General features: G+C 40.0%; 1 protein-coding gene across 1 annotated transcript; it reads right to left on the reverse strand.

Moving 5' to 3' along the window:
• Nucleotides 1-13,597: 13,597 nt before the first annotated feature.
• On the reverse strand, nt 13,598-17,232 carry LOC104245458 (uncharacterized). The gene is made up of 3 exons (XM_009801065.2): nt 16,571-17,232; nt 16,366-16,461; nt 13,598-16,291 (listed from the first exon to the last, which is right to left on the reverse strand). Exons 1-3 carry the CDS (start codon nt 17,049-17,051, stop codon nt 16,185-16,187), a joined length of 684 nt encoding a protein of 227 aa, XP_009799367.1. The 5' UTR covers nt 17,052-17,232; the 3' UTR covers nt 13,598-16,184.

Raw genomic sequence — 17,232 nt, forward strand, 5'->3', positions numbered from 1 at the left:
TGAATCAATTAATATAATAGACTCCTAATATAACTCAACAAACTCAATTATAACACATAAATTTTGTATTTTCAGTTAAAAAAGATTCTCAACGGAAAATATCTCAAAAACATAGCAATCTTCAGAGAAATTATATAATACATCTGAATACATAAATTATATTAATTAAAAAAAACTTATGAATACATTCATGGCATATAGCGAGATAGTGAATACAATGAAATACATAGAATACAACGGGATACATTGAAATACAATGAAAAAAAGACAATGAATATAGTGAAATACATGGAAATACAACGAGATACATTGAAATATATTAACAGAAAATTCAAGTTGCTCAGCCCCAAACTCCGCCGTCTTTGTTCAAGAACAACCCTAATGTCGTCTCGTCGAGCTAGAGGATAAGTAGAACCAAATCAAGAACCCAAAAAAGAAAAGGTCCCTTTTTCCCTAGATTCCCTCTTTTCATCTCAATTTCTACTCCAAAATGGAGAAAATCACTATTTCTACTCATTTGTGCCCTAGCCTTAAGCCTTTCAATTCTAATTCAAGTTCAGATGTAGGGTTTTCCTTGCCTTGTCTCACGTCTGTATTCCCAAATCAACGAAGAAAGATAACCAACTGAGGCTTGAATAGCTTCAGTTGAACAGCTTCGTTTACTCCTCTTGGTCTTCGAATATTTCGTAAGGAATTTGGTTGTTTTATGAAAGGGAAAGAATCGTTTGCTAGACAGAGAAGAGGAAGACAATCGGAAATTTTAATGGGATGGGGGAATAGAATGGGATGTATCAAAATAGAAAGAGAAAGAAAATATTGTAACTGATTAGCGTATTTAGTGGCTTAGGGCAAGGAGGTAACCAAAATTAAATATTTTGCTATAAACCTTAAAAGGTATCAATAGAATATAATTTATTTAAATGATATTTATTTAAAATAAATAAGGTGTTAACCTTTGGTATATGAGGTAAAAATTCATTTTCTTAATGGGTGTGCCCAAAGCAAATTAGTCATTTATTGTGGACCGGAGGGAGTACTATAACTATGGTGCAACATTTAATGAATGATAGCTTAGTCACACTAACTATTTTCGTCTAGAATTTATTATTTTCTTAATGGGTATGCCAAAAACAAATTGGTCACTTATTGTGAGCTAGAAGATAAGATATTTTAATACGCATCTATCATCAGGCTAACACAATTAATTATAAAAAATTGGAAATATTAATCTGCTTGAGAAGAATTCTCGTTTCACCTGTTATTCATCTTTTGTTTTGTTCATCGACTTTGGGAGAGAAACGAGTTGAGATATCTAAAACACTATGTACTAATCTGCTTGAAAGGAATTGACGATCGGTATACTTGCTACTAAGAAATGAAATTAATGAACAAACAAAATGTAAAATATGAATGACACTTTCACTAACCTATCACAAAATAAATTTGACTCTAACTATTCACTACTAAAAAAAATGAATTAGTAACGGACAAATTCTATAGTTAAATAGCAAAATTCCTCGCTAATCCTATTTAGCGACTAATTATTCAAAATATTCTGTTAGCTACGAGCAATTTAACAAAATATTAGCAACGAAATTCGTAACTAATTTCAATGTTTTAATAGTGATTGTTATTCTCATGTCCTTGATTCACCTGTTCTCCTCTCTTGCAAGAGCTAATTATGGAGATGAATGCAACTCAATTGAATTGACAAGAGTTGTTCCAATATCACTAGATTCAACTTTGTACTACCGCAAAGTTGTAACCATTTCGGAGAAGTTAAGGGATCAATTGGATCGGCTCTTTGGCTCCTTTGGCACAAGGGGGTTCGAGCAAAATACATAGAAGAAAACATCTCTTGATGCATCAATAAAAAGACTCAAGGATGTGAACTGAGTCAGCAAAGTAAACCTCTGTTTGTTATACTTCTTAGGATACCTCTGCTATAGGTATGTTGATAACTTGTTATCATATCTGTATGGGTCAAAATCTGACCACAAGATGGTTGTTTTTAAAAGGAACGATAAGGGGTCGATCAAGTCGTAGTCGTACAGCGGCGACCATCTCGGCCACTGTCTAGATTGAGCCATCAGAAGGTCTGCACGACAATGCATACGTCATACTACCGGGGCAAGTAAGAAAGAGTGTAGTCATGCAAGGGTCCATTGGGTAAAGACCGTTGGACAAAAGGGAAGGTTGATAATATATATATATATATATATATATATATATATATATGAAAGGAGAAGGTAAGGAAGGGGGGGGGGGATCCGATTCCAGAAAAGAGAAAAGAGAGGAGTAATGTATCAAAGATGAGAACAAGAGGAGATCACCAACAACAAACCTCAGGCCGGATTTGGCTGCAACTTTTTATAATCATCATTATAGAATCAAGAAAAATAGATATCTTAGTTATCAACAACTTTCCCTCTTTTCCTTTTGTGCTCTTACGATATGGTGCAAACATGTTAAAGATGTAAGCTTATCATTTACATCTGATGTTTGTTAATCATCTTAAGAAATATTATACAAGCTTGGTCTTCTTCGATTTTGTACTCAATATGTTTGGATCTAGAGTTAATTATGTTTGGCTAAGATTTACCCTCCTATCTCTCTATTAATTAGTTTAACTAAAAGGTTTAACACTTTTTTGGTCGAACAGCATCATAGCTTTTCTTTCAGTAAATTGGTATTCCGTTTTTATACATTTGACTCTCATAATTCCTCATAGACTGCCATATTCATTCTTCAGATTCAGTTAATAATCTTAGCCTTGTTACTATCATATTCTTTCTTTCTGTTGATAAGTTGTCAAATTCTTTTGCCATGCAGGTATGACTTTTTAGTACGAGGACATTCTTGTCATTTGTTGATATCTTATTTTTTCCTGCACATTACATATCTGTTACATCTACAATTTTCAGCCATTTGGTATTGCTCTTTCTCAAGGCTTGACAAAAGACTTGAACCATTCGAGAATTTGATTAACAAGCATGTAACTAGTTTAACCTATTGAAAATCGCAAACTCTCACATCGGTGGGAGACTTAATTTGGGAAGAATTTCTCCCTATAAAAGAAGGTCTAATGTTTAAAATTTAAACACACCTCTCATTTGCATTCTTATCTTCTTAAGGCATTTATATCTTCTCTCTTTAGTATTATTTCACTTGTATTTTTGGAGTGGAATAAAATATTGGTTGTGTCCGAGGAAGTAGGCAAAATTGGCCGAACCTCGTAAATTCTGGTGTTCCGTTTATTGTTGCTTTATTGTCTTATTTATTATTTGGTGGCTGTCATAATTTTTGGTATAGTAGTTGTGACTCATTCACACTATATACATTTGGCTTCCGCAACAATTGGTATCAGAGCCAAGGTACTGTCTAAGTATGCTCTGTGGTTGCAGCATAGCCTGATCTTCCACATCAGAAAAGATTTATCTTGGTAACTGAGTCAAGGTTCTGTCTGAGTATGCTCTGTGGTTGCAACTTAGTCTGATCTTCCACACCAGAAAGGAAATAATCTTGATTTGTGTCGTCAGCTATTAAATAATATTTATGTCAAAGATGGGAGACAATAAACAAGAAGAATCTACATCAAGTGTCAACAATACATCATCATTAGAATCTTCGCTTATGACAAGAATTGTGTCAAATGCAAAATTTGCGGTAGAAATTTTTGATGGGTCAGGACATTTTGGGATGTGGCAAGGCGAGGTTTTAGATGTCCTTTTTCAACAAGGGCTAGATCTTGCCATTGAAGAAAAAAGACCAGATGTTATTGGAGAAGAAGATTGGAGAATTATCAACCGTATTGCTTGCGGTACCATTCGATCCTACCTTTCTAGAGAGCAGAAATATTCATACACAAAGGAAACTTCTGCAAGTAAATTATGGAAAGCACTGGAGGATAAATTTTTGAAGAAAAACAGTCAAAATAAATTGTACATGAAGAAGAGACTGTTTCGCTTCACCTATGTTCCCGGTACCACGATGAATGAACATATCACCAGTTTCAATAAGTTGGTCACATATTTGCAAAATATGGATGCAACTTTTGATGATGGTGACTTGGCCTTGATGTTGTTGGGGTCACTTCCTAATGAGTACGAGCACCTTGAAACTACTCTACTCTATGGAAATGACGAAATTTCTCTCAGAGAAGTTTGTTCGGCTTTGTACAGCTATGAACAAAGAAAGGGAGAAAAACAGAAGGGCGGAGAAGGAAAAGCACTGGTTGTGAGGGGTCGTCCTCAAAATCAAACGAGGACAAAGAAAGGAAGATCCAAGTCAAAATTTAGACCCAACAAAGATGAATGTGTCTTTTGTCGAGAAAAGGGGCACTGGAAGAAAGACTGTCCGAAGTTGAAGAATAAGGCCAAACATAATAATGGAAAGGTCATTATGGATTCAAATGTAGCTGATGGTGATGATTCAGACTTCTCATTAGTTACAACAGAGCCATCAACATTATCAGACATATGGTTGATGGACTCAGCTTGTAGCTATCATATGTGTCCCAACAGGGACTGGTTCGTGGATTTTCAAGAAGGAGAATATGGAGTCGTCCACACAGCGGATAACAGCCCTCTTACCTCATATGGCATTGGTTCAATACGATTAAGGAACCATGATGGAATGATCAGAACATTAACAGATGTTCGATATGTACCGGATTTGAAGAAGAATCTCATCTCTGTGGGAGCCCTAGAATCAAAAGGGTTCAAAATCATTGCAGAAAATGGAGTGATGAGAGTATGCTCCGGTGCACTAGTGGTAATGAAGGCTAATCGGAAGAATAATAATATGTACCGCTATCGTGGCAGTACAGTTATTGGGACAGCGACAGTAACATCCAGTGACGACAAAGAGGCAGAAGCAACCAAGCTATGGCACATGCGCTTGGGACATGCTGGAGGAAAATCCTTGAAAACTCTATCAGATCAAGGATTGTTAAAAGGAGTAAAGGCTTGCAACTTGGAGTTTTGTGAGCATTGTGTCAAAGGGAAACAGACAAGGGTTAAATTTGGTACAGCGATCCATAATACTAAAGGCATTTTGGATTATGTACACTCTGATGTTTGGGGTCCTTCCAAAACACCTTCATTGGGTGGGAAGCACTATTTTGTAACCTTTGTTGATGATTTTTCTCGAAGAGTGTGGGTGTATACAATGAAAAACAAAGATGAAGTGCTGGGAATTTTTCTCAAATGGAAGACGATGGTGGAGAATCAAACAGGCAGGAGGATCAAGTGTATTCGCACAGACAATGGAGGTGAATACAAAAATGATCATTTCAATAAGGTCTGTGAAAATGATGGCATCGTCCGACACTTCACTGTTAGACATACACCACAACAGAATGGAGTGGCAGAACGTATGAACCGGACCTTGCTGGAGAAGGTACGGTGTATGTTGTCCAATGCTGGCTTGGGCAAAGAATTTTGGGCTGAGGCAATTACATATGCATGCCACCTCATTAATCGTCTACCATCTGCTGCTATTGATGGCAAGACACCATTTGAAAAATGGTATGGAAAACCTGCTGTAGATTATAACTCTTTGCACGTGTTTGGCTCAACTGCATATTATCATGTGACGGAGTCAAAATTGGATCCAAGGGCAAAGAAGGCTATTTTTATGGGAATTACTTCTGGAGTCAAAGGATATCGCTTATGGTGTCCTATGACAAAGAAAGTAATATTCAGCAGGGATGTTACCTTTGATGAATCTGCTATGGTAAATAAGGTAACAGAAGATACCAAACAAAATAAAGGTGCTTCTAAGCAGGTGGAGTTTGAGGGAAAATTTATTTTTCCTACACAAGAAGCAGAGGAGGAAACAAATGAAGATTACCCTCTGGAAGGAGAGCCAGTAGAGGAGATTCCAACTCAGGAACCTCAACAACAACTTGAATCAATAGCAACCAGCAGGCCAAAAAGAACAATAACGAAACCTGTTCGTCTCATAGAGACGGTTGCTTGTGCAACCTCAATTGTAGCTGATGATGTTCCTACTACTTATAAAGACGCTGTCCAAAGTTCAGAAGAAGATAAGTGGAGGATTGCCATGAATGATGAAATACAGTCCCTTCATCAGAATCATACATGGAGATTGGCCAATCTCCCGAAGGGAAAGAAAGCAATTGGGTGCAAATGGGTATTTGCAAAGAAAGAAGGATTTCCTAACCAAGTAGATGTTCGCTACAAAGCAAGATTGGTGGCCAAAGGATATGCTCAAAAGGAGGGAATTGATTACAATGAAGTGTTTTCTCCAGTTGTAAAACATTCCTCCATTAGAATTATGTTGGCTTTGGTAGCACAATTGGATTTGGAACTAGTTCAGATGGATGTAAAAACTGCGTTTTTACATGGAAACTTGGAGGAGGAAATCTACATGACTCAGCCAGAAGGATTCAAAGTTGCTGGAAAAGAAAATATGGTGTGCAAACTTGAAAAATCATTGTACGGATTGAAACAATCTTCTAGACAATGGTACAAGCGATTTGACGAGTTTATGTTGCGGCAAGGGTACAAGAGAAGCAAATACGATCATTGTGTGTATTTGCGCAAGCTTAAAGATGGTTCCTTTGTATATCTTCTCCTATATGTTGATGATATGTTGATAGCTTCCAAGAATTCGGAAGAAATTGATAAGTTGAAGATTCAACTGAAGAAGGAGTTCGAGATGAAGGATCTGGGTGAGGCAAAGAAAATTCTTGGCATGGAGATAATTAGAGATAGACGTTCAAAGAAACTCTGTTTATCTCAGAAAGAATATTTGAAGAGAGTACTACAACGTTTTGGCATAGATGACAAGACTAAGCCAGTTAGTACTCCACTTGCTCCCCATTTTAAGCTAAGTACTACTATGTCGCCAATGGATGAAGCTGAACGAGAGTATATGTCAAAGGTACCATACGCAAATGTTGTTGGTAGCTTGATGTATGCAATGGTTTGCACAAGGCCTGACATTTCACAAGCTGTTGGAGTTATTAGCAGATATATGCACAATCCAGGGAAGGAGCATTGGCAAGCTGTGAAGTGGATTCTACGGTATATTCATAATACTGTAGATGTCGGGTTAGTTTTTGAGCAGGAAGACAATCAGTCTGTAGTTGGATATTGTGACTCAGATTTTGCGGGTGATCTGGACAAACGAAGATCAACTACTGGTTATGTGTTTACTTTTGCAAAGGCACCAGTTAGTTGGAAGTCTACTTTGCAGTCAACAGTTGCTTTGTCTACAACAGAGGAGGAGTACATGGCTATTACAGAGGTTGTGAAAGAGGCAATTTGGCTTCAGGGGTTGCTAAAAGAGCTTGGTGTTGAACAAAAAAGTATCACAATTTTTTGTGATAGTCAAAGTGCTATTCAATTAGCGAAGAACCAAGTTTATCATGCAAGGACGAAGCACATTGATGTTCGGTATCATTTCGTACGAGAAATCATAGAAGAAGGTGGAGTCACAGTGAAGAAAATTCATACTACAGAGAATCCTGCTGATATGCTGACAAAAATGGTTACTGCGGTCAAGTTTCAACATTGTTTGGATTTGATCAGCATTGTTGAACACTGAAGATTGAAGATGAAGATACAACCAAAATTTGTTACCGAGAGAAAATTGAAGATGTGAAAATTTGCCAAGGTGGAGATTTGTTGAAAATGGCAAACTCCCACATCGGTGGAAAACTTAATTTGGGAAGAATTTCTCCCTATAAAAGAAGGTCTAATATTTAGGATTTAAACACACCTCTCATTTGCCTTCTTATCTTCTTAAGGCATTTGTATCTTCTATCTTTAGTATTATTTCACTTGTATTTTTGGAGTGAAATAAAATATTGATGTGTCCGAGGAAGTAGGCAAAATTGGCCGAACCTCGTAAATTCTGGTGTTTCTTTTATTGTTGTTTTATTGTCTTATTTATTATTTGATGGCTGTTATAATTTTTGATATAGTAGTTGTGACTCATTCACACTATATACATTTGGCTTCCGCAACATAACCTTCTTCTTTTTCCATCTTATTTTTGGATAAGAGAGAACTCTGGCGTAACAATATCTGCTAGGAATAAGAGTAGAGAACAGAAATAGCATATTTATTGTGACTTTCTTTAGTCAATTGTGCTTTACTCTCTGACCTTATCTTTCATAGGTCAAGAGTACTAGGATTCCTTCAGGGACTAACATGTAGTACATGATATTAAAAGTTTGTATGAACCGGATCAGAAGTAGTACACCATTGGTTGTTCATTTGGCCATCCACAATACTCCTACTTTATCTTTTTCCACTGTTCACGATTTCATAATGTTGAAGCGAGAGTCCGGTTCCAGCGCCACTCCTTTCGCCTTGAAATCACCAGCGAACATCTCACCTAGCAATTTGGCAAGGTAATGAAAAACACCCAATTATAGTTACGCTAGCTGGTAATCTGAGTCCAGATTCTGGATCAAATAGATATTGTCTACTCCTATATAGCATCCCCATAAATTGGCAATCACGATATGATGATGAATTGCATTACTTTAATATAATCATCACTTATCTCGCAACTGCTTTAAATAATCTCATAACAAGCTAGTTGTTTAATAAAAATATAAATCTTAGTTCGACCAATTAAATTTATGTAAAAGAGGAATTAATTTTAGTTAAAAATAATATCCTAGAGATAAAGCTACCAGTGTCAAGACCAAATAATTAACTACTATATTTTGTCTAGATAGCAATGAATACAAGCAATGATAACAATATTCAATGATCCAAAAATATAATATATATGACAGTAATAAATAAGGGTGGCAAGTGGGCCGGTTAGGCCCGGCTCAGGCCCACGAGCCCATATAGATAGTGGGCCTAAACGGGCCTACTCGTTTAAGCCCGGACCAGGGGGCTTGAGGCCCAAGTGGGCCGGTTCATTGAAGAAGCCCGTTAGGACCGGGACCGTTTGGGCCCGAGACCGGGTCCTAAGTGGGTTGGTTCATTGAAGAAGCCCGTTAGGACCAGGATCGTTTTGGGTCCGGGCCGGGTCCTAAGTGGGTCGGTTCAACCGGTCCTAAACGGGCTCAAACGGGCCCAACGGCTACTTTTAAAAAAAATCCAAAATTTTTTTTTAGCTGTTGCAACATTTAAAAAATGGTTGTTGGCCTGCAAAAATAGCAGTTTGAGCTTTGTAAAATAGCCATTTAACCCTCCCCAACTTTGTTTTAACCCCAAACTTTTTATAATTACACTTTTCCCTATTTTCAACTATAAATACCCCCTCATTCTTTCATTTTTCTCACAAAATCATCAATCTCTCTCATTTCTCAAACTCAAATTGATGTATTCAAGTCTTCAAGTCTTCACTCATTTCTCATTTCTCAAACTCAAATTTTTAATTCAAGTTAAATCATGCTCGGTGATTCTAGATTGCGCCCATTTGTTTTGAAACACTTTAATGTGGCTTTCGTGAAGATATGACTAGTGCTAGGGACAGCTTCTCGAGGTGTGGTTACCTTGTCTCGGCGCTGACGAGTGTTTTGCTAATGTAATAAATAGGAGATTGCGTAGCTTTGGTTTCTCAAATCAGGACTGCACTTATTGCGTACCAAAGGGCTCGGTTTACCCATACAAAGCTCATGTACATAAACATGCTTCAGATTAACTAAACGCTTATATCTTTGATGATAATGTGTCAATGGTTGGCGCACTCTTTTGCTCCTTTTTTTTTTTTGGGGGGGGGGGGTTGCTATCGTTTTTATTGATCAAAAAAGATACGCCATAAATTAATCCAGAATTTAAAAGAGCCTCCACCATCTAAAATTTTTTTTTTAAGATTAAGACGTCTGAATCTGAATACACATTTGAATATAAAGATGTTTATTAAGATTAAGACATCTAAATCTGAATACACATCTAAATATATTAAGATATGTATTAAGATCTGAATACTAAATAATTAAGACTGCTTGATTTTTAACATTTGAATGTATAAAATTTATTTTTATTTGAAAATTAATAAACAACTAATCTAATATTCTATCAACAAAATATATAGATTTTTAAAATATGATAGTCGTTGGTTTAATGGCTAACGGGTGAATGCCGACTAGAGGCGGTGGATGGTGGTAGTTTTGGCTGATGATGGCAGTTCATGCTAGTGGCTAGTAATGATTGGCATTTATGGCAATTATGATTGAGGATGGTGGTGGGTGGTGGTGATAGTTTATAATGGCGGGTGGTAGTAGTAGTTGTGACTGAGGAAGGTGGTGGGTGGTGGTAGGTTACAATGATGGGCAGTGCCGACTGTGGTTGTTGAGGGTGATGGGGTAGTCAATTGTGGCAGTTGAGGTGGATGAGTGTTGATTGTAGGTGAGAATGATGGTGGTCGAAGTGGTGGGGATAGTGGGTGGTGATAGTGGATAATGGTGGCGGCTATGATTGAGGATGATGGTGGTGTGGTGGTGGTGGAGGTGGAGGTGGCGGCGGGGAGTGGTGGTGGTGGTGGTGGCATGGTGGTAGTTGATAATGGTAGGCGGTGGCGGCAGTTAATAATGAATATGTGATAGCATCTTAATGAAATTAAGTCTCTGTTATAGATCTTAATCATACAAACCTATCCAAACTCATTAAGTGGTTGTGAAGTAAAAAAAACAAATACGCTTAATGATTAAGATCTGAATAATTAAGATTCAAACTTTAAAAAGAAATGCATTTAATGTGTGAGATCTGAATGATTAAGATTCACACCTTCATTAAGTGCAAACAAATTAGGCCTAAGGGAAAAGAAAATCCCTTTTCTTTGTTATCCAAATACCACGCAAGATGGGCAGCTTTAGCATATATAGCATCGAAGTTGTCTTTCTTCACCAGCCGACCATGATCCACTACGTAGCTTCCAAACTCCAAACTTTGTTGTTCGATAACTCGGAACAAAAGCCTTTCCGTTAGAGTTATAACTAAATTAATTTTCTCCTATTTTATATTACATTAATTTCTTCCTTGATTGCGATTTCAAATGTCATGACTTAGAGATTTTAAGAAACGTTAGTGGTGAAATTCTAGTCATTACATCAAAAAATTTACTCCATACTCCTTCTGTTTCAATCTAGATGACACACTTTATTTATTAGTCTGTTTCAAAAAGAATGACATATTTCTATATTTAAAAATAATTTAATTGTAAACTTTTTTATTTTACCTAAATTACCCTTAATGAGATATTTTTATAGTTACACAAATTTTGTGGCCCTACTAAAATTTTGCCCCTTAAGCTTATAGCATCAAGTATTTAAAAAGTCATTCTTTTTTTTTAAACTTTGTGAGAAATCAAACTCCCTCGTCTAAATTGAAAGGGAGGAGTATATTTTAATCGCATGGCAACAATCCATCCATTCTTTTTCCGGAAGGAATAATTACAACAACAACAACTATGTCACAATATTCTCCAGGCTGTTGGAGTCCAATTTAGGAATTCACAGTACCATTACCTTTTTCTAAACAAACTGAAATACTGAGCCCAATGTAATCAACATATGGTGGTAATTGTATTAGTCAAAATCTGACCGCTGTTGTAAAGCCAACCAACGTCCCGTCCAGGCGGCAAGAAGGTGAAAGACGACATGGCCTATTCCACATCAACCATTATCGATACCCGTCGAACCAGAAGAAACGATGTTTACAGGACGACCAAGACAGACATAATGTAAGAGCGTCGGACCAAGTAGATAACAAAGGTCCCATGACTATATAGTAAGGAAAAACCTTCGGTTAAGGGGGATCGGGGGGACTTCTCTTCTCTCCTTACTTCCCTCTGCTACAATCTTCCTAAAAACAAAATGAACAATTTAGCAATCTCCAAAGAAGGATATGTAAAATAACCTCCCCCGTTGATTAATAGGAGACACAACGAAAGTTTCAATAAGATCGATTGTATCTATTTCATCTTATATACTATTTATTATGTTAGCTCATTGATCTGGAATTTATTATGTTTGACTAAGATTTACCCATTCACTTTCTTTGATTGATTTGTTCAAAAAGGTTCCAATATCTTTTGAGTCAAACAATTTGGCGCCGTCTGTGGGAATTTCATAGTGAAATTTCCTAGTCTCTTCCATATCAAAGACAAGAAATATGATTACCCACCGAAAAGAGCGCTGAGGAAAAACCCAACCCATGCGGGACAAAGGCGCAACACAGAAGGGGAAGGAGAGCCGAGTAGAGTCACCAAATTTAGAAATCCCCACCCCATCAACCGTCAAAATGCCAAACAAAACGAGCAACGTTACAAACCTGCTCTCATTCACCGGTCCATCGGATGGGGGTAAGGAAAGTATCATTTTAACTCACCTTCTTCTCTTTGCTCAAGCAGGAACACAAATGTCGTGCGGGCGAGCAAGAAAAGAAACATCTCAATTAAAGAATGAGAAACTACTACAAGACAACCGAAATACCGCTCGCCGATGACACCTCTAAGCCGGAAGGTAGGAATCAGACAAGGAAACTACAATGTGTGTGCAGAACGAACCTAAGCAAAATAGCAAGGTTTCGTACTCTCCGAAATTGCACTCTCTGATGCAAATAATGTCAAATGAACTGGGACTCCCCCAGAGGATGTTTGATTCTCCAAAAACTGGACTGACGACAGGTTACTATTTCAATGAGACCATTTAAGGCCAAGGGCCTTCACCAAAAAGAAGAGTTCGACCTCGATCGAACGACGACGGGTTACTATTTCGATAAGTTCGAAATAACACCCTTTAAGTCCAAGGGCCTTCGCCAAAAAGAAGAGTTCGACCTCGATCGAACGACGACGGGTTACTATTTTGATAAGTTCGAAATAACATCCTTTAAGGCCAAGGGCCTTTGCCTAAAAGAAGAGTTCGACCTCGATCGAACGACGACAGGTTATTATTTCGATAAGTTCAAAATAACACCCTTTAAGGCCAAGGGACTTCGCCAAAAAGAAGAGTTCGACCTCGATCGAATGACGAGGGGTTACTATTTCGATAAGATCGAAATAACACCCTTTAAGGCCAAGGGCCTTCGCCAAAAGAAGAGTTCGACCTCGATCGAACGACAACGGGTTACTATTTCGATAAGTTCGAAATAACACCCTTTAAGACCAAGGGCCTTCGCCAAAAAGAAGAGTTTGACCTCGATCGCACGGCGACAAGTTACCATTTCGATTAGTTCAAAATAACACCCTTTAAGGCCAAGGGCCTTCGCCAAAAAGAAGAGTTCGAGGTCGATCGAACGGCAACGGGTTACTATTTTGATAAGTTCAAAATAACACCTTATAAGGCCAAGGGGCTTCGCCAAAAAGAAGAGTTCGACCTCGATCGAACGACGACGGGTTACTATTTCGATAAGTTCGAAATAACACCCTTTAAGGCCAAGGGCCTTCGCCAAAAGAAGAGTTCGACCTCGATCGAACGATGATGGGTTACTATTTCGATAAGTTCGAAGTAACACCCTTTAAGGCCAAGGGCCTTCGCCAAAAAAAGAGTTTGACCTCGATCGAATGACGACGGGTTACTATTTCGATAAGTTCGAAATAACACCCTTTAAGGCCAAGGGCCTTCGCCAAAACGAAGAGTTCGACCTCGATCGCACGACGACGGGTTATTGTTTCGATAAGTTTGAAATAACACCTTTAAGACCAAGGGCCTTCGCCAAAAAGAAGAGTTCGACCTCGATCGAACGACGACGGGTTACTATTTAGATAAGTTTGAAATAATACCCTTTAAGGCCAAGGGCCTTCGCCAAAAAAAGAGTTCGACCTCTATCGAACGATGATGGGTTACTATTTCGATAAGTTCGATATAACACCCTTTAAGGCCAAGGGACTTCGCCAAAAAGAAGAGTTCGACCTCGATCGAACGATGACGGGTTACTATTTCGATAAGTTCGAAATAACACCCTATAAGGCCAAGGGCCTTCGCCAAAAAGAAGAGTTCGACCTCGATCGAACGACGATGGGTTACTATTTCGATAAGTTCGAAATAACACCTTTAAGGCCAATGGCCTTCGCCAAACAGAAGAGTTCAACCTCGATCGAACGATGACGGATTACTATTTCGATAAGTTCGAAATAACACCCTTTAAGGCCAAGGGGCTTCGCCAAAAAGAAGAGTTCGACCTCGATCGAACGACGATGGGTTGCTATTTCGATAAGTTTGAAATAACACCCTTTAAGGCCAAGTGCCTTCTCCAAAAAGAAGTAATTTGACCTTAATCAAACAACGACGGGTCGATATTTCGACAGAAGTTCGAAATCACACCCTCAAGTCCGCGGGCCATCGCCAAAGGGAAAAGTTCGAAATATATCTAAGGCCAAGGGCCGTCAGCAAACAAAAAGGGAAGAAAAGATCGGGACTCGCCATACGGGAATCCATCCTACGCCAAAGTCACAAAAAGCGAAAACAAAGATAAATTACGGGGTAGATAACAACGAAAAAATTCTTCTTTATACAAGGTCACCGCGCTAACGGTCGCAGATTACATACGTCCCAATCCAATAATAAAAAAAAAAAGAGAAAGGAACAACGACAATCGACGATGAATATAAAAAAAATAGAAAACAGACTAAGACAGCATTTTTTCACTCGGCGTCATCACCGCCACCATCATCTCCAAGAAGCTTTCCCTCATCATCTACGCCCTCGTCGGCCTCCGGAGTCGCAGAGTCATAACCACAGCTGACACGGGTCTCTCGCTCCTTTGCTCGTGGTCCTTCATATGCGGCCTCAGTAATATTACCTGCCTCCCACAGGCTCTTCTATATATCCCGCTAAGCTTCACCAAGAACCCAAAGCTCGTGTAGAAGGCGGGGAACATCGGCGGAGGAAGACTCAATTTGAGCCAACAGTCATTCCTTTTCAGCCTCAAGAGCGGCGACCCGATCTTCTAAGGTCGAAGCTCCCCGATCGATCTCACCAATGCGCTCCTCAAGCCTCGCCTCCATTACCATTGTCGTCGCTCTCTACAACTCCTGCTCAGACTGGAGGACGCGGATAGTGTTCTCCAGGGCCGCCTCCCGTGCTAAAGCCATAGATCAGGCACTCTCGATACTCTACAGCCAGTCGACCTTCCTCTCCAACTCGGCCATCTTTCCCATCCACTCTGCACTTGTCGTCTCGACCTTGATAAGGTTCTTCCATTTCGGCATGCATTGACCTTAGCCTCCCCTGCAGATAGTCACACTCTGCAGCCACCCCCTTTCCACCTCGAGCTCTTCATCCTTCATGCGAAGTTGCTCTTCGAGCACACTATTCTTGCGAATGGCCTCCATCAACTGCAGATCTCTCTTCTCCAATTCTTCGCCGAGGGATCGAGCACCAGGATTCTCCCTCAGTCGTTCGTGCATCTCACGGCACTTGTTGCGATAGCATCGATACTTTTCCAACATCTTCAAGAAAAACTTGGCCCGAATGTCGGCCCTGCGCATACTCTCCACTTCCACCATGTACGTCTGAAAAACGAGAAGATGGGTTAAAGCCATATAAACAAGAAAAATAGGAGAAGTATAAAAGAAAGTGCAACGTACCCTCAAACCCATAGCGGCCACCTCATTCATCAAATCGACATCAGGAACATTCCGGAGAGCCTCGTTCTCGGCAGCAGAACATAAAATGTCGAACTGTGGCACCAGATCCTCCGTGTCCCCCGGGAGATTAACATCTGAAGAAATCTCAAGAATACGGGTCGGCCCTCCTACACAAACCACCGAGTGGGTAATACCCTCCTCAAACATCCTAACATCATCGGGATCGATGTCTGACTCAGATTCATAATCGTCGACCACAACTCCTTTTCATTTTTCAGCAATTGAGGACGAAGCATGACCAGATACGGAGGATGAGGGTACGTCCGAAACAACAACGGCAGCTTCGAAAATCTGGCCCCCCGTCACGACAGGTTGCTGATCAACAACAGCAGTAGGAATCTCCATCGACGGGGCAGTTATGACGAATGTCTCTTTCTCTACGGGCGAAGCGGTATCAACCCCTGCCCTAGATTCTGTCAAGGAAGAATCATCCAAGTGAATTACAGTCGAAGGGGCTGCCTCGAATTCCACTCGCCGCCTCTTAGACGGCCCTTCTTCTTCCTCAGCGCGGGGAGATTCACTCGTCTGATGAGAAACACGAGTCGGGACCTCAGTCTGAGAAGTGGCCTCCGCAGGAATAACCATAGCCGCCGACTCGACTAAAGCAGCCCTCGATGAAGGCCGAGCGAAGGTGCTGCAATGGGGCAAGCAGACGAGGTCAGCTGACGAAAAGCCAATGAAGGAGCCCTCACTCTCTGCACTCTCCCTGGCATCGACAAACAGCACATGAGAAACTAAGTAAAAAGAGAGGAAAAATAGCAAACAGAAACGACATCTCACCTGTAAGGGGTCTGCGTCCAAATTTTTCATAAAAGGCCGACCATGTGAGAACCCCCTCCGTATGGGGAAGGATGGCGCTCACCCACTTGCGGATACCTTCGACAGATGGAGGAGGCAATTTCTCGGTTACGGAAACATAACAGGGCTTAGTACTGTCATAGAAAGTGGTCGGATATATCTCCGACTAAAAACATAAGAAACTTACGTGCAAAGTTCCACTTCTCAAGGAACCCCATTGGATCCGCTACAATGTGCTCGGTCCGCACATAGAAATAATTCTCGTAGAAACGAAGGTTAGCCCTATTGTCCATTTTCACCACCAGACGCTTCGACCCCCGAGGACGCATGTGAAGCATCGTGTTGCGGATAAGCTGAGGGGCGAAGATATTGAGCATGTGATCCAAAGTGATCTCACGGCTGGCGAGTCTTTCAAACTTGAGCAACATAAGGAACAACTTGTACAGGTACGACGAAAGTTGGGTGGGGCATACCTCATAAAAACGGCAGAAATCTACCACCAGGAGAGAGAGAGGAAGTGTGTATCCAATAAGAAAGGGGTAGGCGTAAAACACGCAGTACCCAGGACGGTCAAAATGAACTATGTCATTCCCTATCGTCGGTCTCATGTCAACGTAACCGGGGATCCCCCACCTAGCTTTCAACTCTGCAATGTCTTCTTCTCTCATAACAGAAGGGACAGGTACTGGCTCCGCCCCGGCGCGACTGCTGAAGTCGGTCAATTCTCTCCCAAGATGAGGCAAAATCTCAACTACCGACGTGACCTTCTCGTCTTCCACCACTTCTGCCCCTCCAGTGGCCTGAGTAACATTTTCCGGTGCCGGAATTGTGACAGGGAGATCGTTCGAG

The sequence above is a fragment of the Nicotiana sylvestris genome, chromosome 6, assembly GCF_000393655.2.
Source record: "Nicotiana sylvestris chromosome 6, ASM39365v2, whole genome shotgun sequence".
NCBI lineage: Eukaryota > Viridiplantae > Streptophyta > Magnoliopsida > Solanales > Solanaceae > Nicotiana > Nicotiana sylvestris.